General features: G+C 48.2%; 1 protein-coding gene and 1 long non-coding RNA gene across 2 annotated transcripts; both read right to left on the bottom strand.

Annotated features, from left to right (window-relative positions):
- Window positions 1-678: 678 nt before the first annotated feature.
- LOC120671425 lies at window positions 679-978 on the bottom strand. The gene is made up of 2 exons (XR_005673646.1): window positions 891-978; window positions 679-769 (listed from the first exon to the last, which is right to left on the bottom strand). It is a non-coding gene; the product is annotated as an uncharacterized LOC120671425 (long non-coding RNA).
- A 215-nt stretch (window positions 979-1193) lies between these two features.
- LOC120669079 (polyamine oxidase 1-like) lies at window positions 1194-2440 on the bottom strand (the record flags this gene model as incomplete). The annotated part of the gene is given in 5 exon segments (XM_039948899.1): window positions 1194-1487; window positions 1606-1755; window positions 1876-2019; window positions 2158-2244; window positions 2246-2440. Coding segments are annotated over 5 exon segments (870 nt in total), but the record flags the coding sequence as incomplete, so codon positions are not given.
- Window positions 2441-5954: the final 3514 nt, after the last annotated feature.

Here is a 5954-nt window from a genome sequence, read left to right as displayed (position 1 = left end):
GAGTATGTGTGTATGTATTAAATTTCTATTTATGAGTATGTATGTATGTATTAAATTTTCAAAAGGTGAATTCTACTATGTAATTAAGAACGAATATACCTATGTAATTAAGAACGAATATACCTATGCAAATATGATGGAGTATGTATGTATTATATATATAAGAACTCCAATAATATATATGTGTATATATATATTTATATAATATTGGTCCTAGACATTTTCATATGTAAAGGAATTCACATGTATAGATATGTGTATACATATATATATAAGTGAATTAATTTATATATGAAAACTATCTAGGACAAATATTATATAAGTAACTATATATATATGTATATATTAGTGGAGATCATACACACTGAATTTCAATACATAAGTTTAATTGAAATGCAAAAGTATAATTGAAATAGAAAAAGAATTGAGAAAATGAAAACATGAAAAAAGGGGACCTTTTGTCCCGGTTGGTAACACCAACCGGGACAAAAGGGTGCGCCAGCGTGGCTGGCAGCACCTTTTGTCCCGGTTGATGTTACCAACCGGGACAAAAGGTCCTCTTTTGTTCCGGTTGCTAGACCCGGGACAAAAGGGCACCCCCGGACTGGCATTCCCGGTTGGGAAACCGGGACAACAGGGGTTTCCCAACCGGGACGAATCAACATTTTTATAGTAGTGGGACGAACTCAGTCGTCATACTTGCCCGGGACATGGTACTTGCACATCTTCTTCTGGGCGCAGTTGATAAGAATTTCTGCAGAGTCAATGCCTGACAATTAACACACGACGACGAAAGTTGACATTGTAGGTTCAAAGCTTATCACCCGAAACCCTTCCGGCAAGCTCAAGAATAGGCAAATATAATAAAGACCTCTCGTGCGGAGACATACCTGCAATATAAGCGCCATGGACATAGCCATTGTAGTGCTCGCTTGTGTGCTCACCAGTGAAGTAAACTCTCCCAACTGGCGCCTATATAGAGTGCCAAAAAAAAAAGTAACACAAGTTCAAATGCATGTGTCAATGATTCCACACAGTCGCAAGAGCAAACTAGTAATATATATTCTATCCGTCGTAAATTATTAGTCGATTTGACTTATATATAGACACACACATAGCTGCATAGCAAAGTCTATGAATCTAGAAAAAAATAAAAAAACTAATAATTTAGGAGAGAGGAAGAACATATAAAATCACAAAAAAGGGTCGATCGGATTCTTAGTACGTACCCTGAGCTGGTCATATTCATAACGATTCACACCAATTGGCCAGTTGGAGAAGGTGCCCCTATAGAACCTGTCGGACCACCATCTCGGGATAAGGATGTCGGTCGCGTCCGGGACGTCCTCGCCAGGGAACATCTTCCTCAACACCTCCACGATCTCTCCCTTGGTCTGGTTGTCCGACTGCTGCTCAATGCGCCTAGACTCCTCGTCGGTCACGGTGACTAGGAGGACGTTGGCATCAGGGTACTGCTTCTCAAACTCCTAAAATGATGAGTTGTTGAAAACAAATTAAAAGGACACGCACTGCAAGACGATGTTCAGTCGGATGACATTCATAATTTCGCTTATCGCTGCTAACTAAATGACGGGCTGCTACTACCTGCCACACTGCGTAGTAACCTCTCCTGCTGCTGGCGTAGAGGAGGAACTCCCTCCCTTTCCCTTCAGGCCAGAACTTCTTGGGGAACTTGACGAATATCTTGGTGTACACGGCCATGTCGAATTGGTAGATTACCACAATCTTCCATGACTGATTCAATGTAGCAAGGGAAATTTGAGATAATAGTTGTGTGATGATGGCGAAGTTGGACGACAGGCTAATTAATAATATCATAGTAGTTCAATCTATATATGCATGAAGGGGACTGACAGGCAGCTGAGGCTTGAACTGAATGAGATCACTCTGCAGGACCCCCAAGCTTGCAGAAACCATCACATAGTCTGCTCGGTATACCCAGTTGTCCTCCGTCTTCACGGTGACTCCACTCGGGGAGTAGGAGATCTCTCGAACCACCTACACAGTACATGTACAATTCCAAACTCACGACATGCTCACACACGATTGAGATCTCGCGTTACTGTCATTTAACTGTTGCAAGATGGAAAAAAATGCAAATTAAGTATGCAACGCCGGCTAGCTGGCAGTAGGCACCTTGTTGAGCTTTAACCGGGGATCAACGATTTTGCCGGACTTGTTGGTCTTGAGGTACTGGCCGGCGAGGTAGTAGACGACGGACTAGCTCGTAGCCCCGTTGGTCGGCAACGAAGTAGACGTCGTCTCCAAAGTCTTTGAACGTCGGGAGAGGGACGGTGTTCTGCAGGCTGGTCACGCGCGGCGGCTCCGCGAACTCGTAGTCGTACTTGTAGTAGTCCACTGCCATGTCCACCGGCGTCGCCGGGCCGTTAGGCTGGCTGAACAATTTGCACGCGCTTGATCAAAGTTTGTAGGCAGGCTTAGAACCCCAACGGGCCCATAACATTGTTGGCAAATTATTTTTGCACAAAAGGAAAACGTCCATATTATCTCCCTTAATTTCATGATCATCATCTTTTTGCGAAATAGAGAGGAGGGGAGGGAGGAAGAAGACATGGGTAATTTGGTCAAAAAAAAATTATGAATGCGTCCAAGAGGTACACGTAATGGTACACTACTGGAAACCGTTTTTCCCATCTGTGTTTCAAGTATGTTTTCACTGTCGGCGAATAATTTCGCTGTGGGTTTTCGTTGACAGAAAAACAATGGCCAAGTCTGGTTTCTTAGAATTTCCCTGTGGGTTTTCGTTGATAGGAAAAAAATTGCCAGGTCTGAGGGCTTGGAATTTCCCTGATGGAAGCCCACCGATGGGAAATTCCAAAAATCGCTAGGGATAAAAAAAACGACAGGCAAATTGCTATTTCCCTATCATTTTATCCCTGGAGGTGCACACACAGGGAAATTGTTTTTCTATTTTTTATCAGTATTTTGTAATTTCCTGTGGGTATGTTCACTCTCAGAAAAATTCCAGTTTCCAGTAGTGCTATACCTATGAAATTGTAAGGTTATGTTTCCAATATCGCAAAAAATAATGATATGTATCTTCGAAGTGTAACAATTGGGATGGCATGTATCCAATTAACCAATAAATCAAATTGCAATAAGCATACACCTTTCTCCATAACGTAATACTATAAAATCGCCTATCTGGCTACTAGGGTATATATAAGAATTATTATTTTGTAGTACTGGTTTCATCAGTTTCATTCTAGCATTTTATTGAGCACGGATATGGAGTGATACATATAGAAATACTCCCGTACTGATGATCTTATTTGCCTTGATTGTGCTTATATAAAATAATTTGTACTTTTCAGCAGCAACTGTTTGAGGTTTTGAGCACTTTATCTGGTGTTTGATGAGATTTTGTACCATATGAGCTATATATCTGATATGGGTTATGTGTGCTATATCTCTAAACAAGAAGAGACAAGAAAAGGAAAGGAGAAGAAGCTAGCAACCCCGTGGGCTTCACGTACACATGACAAGCTAATTGCACAAGAGTGCATGCATGCTTTTGTGTATATTCCGATTCTGAAGATCAGGTAGCGCTGATCATTAGTCTACATGACAGCCATGGTGCATGGCATCCTTCCTACGTGTACAAAATAAACCAAGATGCAGTGCACATTTCCTAGTGTGTAAACGGAAAACAGAGTGTACATCCTGGCCCACCAGGCAGCCGTTCGTGGTTACTAGCATCCTTATCTGATCCAACTAATACGGAACGGCCACAGCGTTTTGCATGGATCGGCGCAGCCCAACAGAATTCCGGCGGCGCCCGATCGACGCGTAGCCTGGGTCCATCTCCCTGCCCTACCTGCTGCCTATAAAAGGCCAACACCTCCCTCACGCTAGGGGGTCTTGGAGGCTCCATCGGGAGCAGCCAGGCGAAGGAGCCAGGGGCGAGGCGCCCCCCCAGGCGATCGCCGTTTGAGATGACGACGCCATGCACCTCCTGCTCGCCTTGACGAGCGGAGGAGGGCGCGCTCACGCCGGAGTGAAGGGTCGCTTGCCATCATCAAGTTCGTCGCCCATCATCAGATCAAGGCAGTTCGTCGCCCATCATCAGATCAAGGCCGACACGCAAGGAGCGCCGGCCAGGCGCTTGCACCTTCATCTGCTCGTCGACGTCATCCGAGCCTGCAGCACGCCGGGGGCAGCTTCGCCTCCATCGTCGTCAAGCGAGGCGCCCCCGACGATCTCATCGGAGATGCCGACGCCGTGAGCCTCCTGCTCGCCTTGACGAGAAGGAGCACTTGCCTATCGTGCCGGCGCCCTTTCACCTCCGTCACCGAGCTCGCCGTTCGCGGTCACCGCTGCAAGCCTGAAGCCAGCGACTACGCCGGAGCCGGACGGACATTGCCAAGGAAACAAGAAGGCAGCCATGGCCGCCTCGATCTTAAGATGTGCAGGTTGATCTTCTATTTCCTCTCATTTCTTTTCGCAGATTGCATGCGTGGAGAGATGGGTGATAGATGGACTACGAGGCTGCCGTCCACGACTTGCCGTCGATCGGCGCCGGGCTGACGAGCCGAGAGTCAAGAGGGTAGACGCCAGAGGAGCCGACAACGACCTCGCCTGCGCCTTCGTCTTCCTCGTCAAGCCTGCAGGCTGTACCACGACGGCGATGACCCCGCCATCATCTTCGTCTTCCTCGTCGTCTGCGCCAAGCCGGCGGCGACGCTCGTTCCCCGTCATCTTCAGGCCCACCGTCCACCGTCGGCAAGGAGCCAGAGTCGGCAACTGCGCCAGCGCCGAGCAGAGGCCGAGGAACAAGTCGAGTGATGAGGAGAAGGCTAGGCCATGGCGCCTCCGTCCGTCTTCAGAGGCGCGCCAGGTGCAGCCGGCGGCGAGGCTGGGACTGCACGTTCAAGCCGGGGTAAGAAGGGACGTCAGGGCGGCAAGCGATGCCAACGGCGGGCGGCCACTAGATGCCGAGCTCCGGGGAGCCGAAGAGCCGATCTGCACACATGTGAGCCCACGCGTGCATTGCAATAGGTGTGCGTGTGCTGTTGATGAGAAGCCAATAAACTACAGGGGCATGCACGGGGAGCACGTGCGCCACAATGAAGAGCAAACAGAGAGCAAGTGCATAGACGTGCAGGTGTCTTTGCAACTAATTGATGTCTCTGCAAACGGGACTTTTGCCGCGGAGTTACTTCGTCTCTCGACGATCGGCTGCTACGACGCAACTGTCCGAGCCACGTCTATCAAGGAGCCATGCCCAAGCTGATGGCGCCTCCAACCACCACCACCACACATGCTCATGGGTTGGCGACACCCTCTTCATCAACAACATCGACTACCTCGACCACGACTAAGCTGCCACGACATCGACTCGGTCCAGCTTCAAGTCTTCTCCACGCATCGACATCCTACTACTGTGACTACCACGCCGTTCGAGACCGACGAGGCCGAACGACACGGGCGGGTGCTGCTGATGCTCCAGCTGCGCTACACCGGCTCATGGACACCGACGAGGCCATGGATGACGCCGACACCCACATCTACACCACCACCATCATCATGCATGGAGAACGTGAAGCGAAGACCGAAGACGACGACCATAGCAGCTTAATCGGAGGTACTCCGGCAAGCTAGTCTTGCGGAGGTAATTAACCGGGAGCTTTCCGAGGCCCCGGGAACCAGAAGACCACTTTCGCCCAAGTTAGATCTGCCCAACGGAGGGCTATGGAGCGCACACATGTATGGGAACCAATATTTGTATTTTATAAAATATGAATAAAACTTGTGTTCCCGTCTCTTTTGTCTTTTGTGTAATTTTAATATACACTGGCACGCCCGCATCTTCTTTATTTCCCACGCAGAGAAAATCCTGTGTGATTTTTCTCTCAAAACATCTGGCAAATTCAGTTGAATTGAAACCAACTAAAATGTCCGGCTGGTCGGCG

This window comes from Panicum virgatum, chromosome 4N (assembly GCF_016808335.1).
Source record: "Panicum virgatum strain AP13 chromosome 4N, P.virgatum_v5, whole genome shotgun sequence".
NCBI lineage: Eukaryota > Viridiplantae > Streptophyta > Magnoliopsida > Poales > Poaceae > Panicum > Panicum virgatum.
Note: the sequence above shows the minus strand (reverse complement) of the source record. Positions and strands in the feature narration are given on the sequence as shown.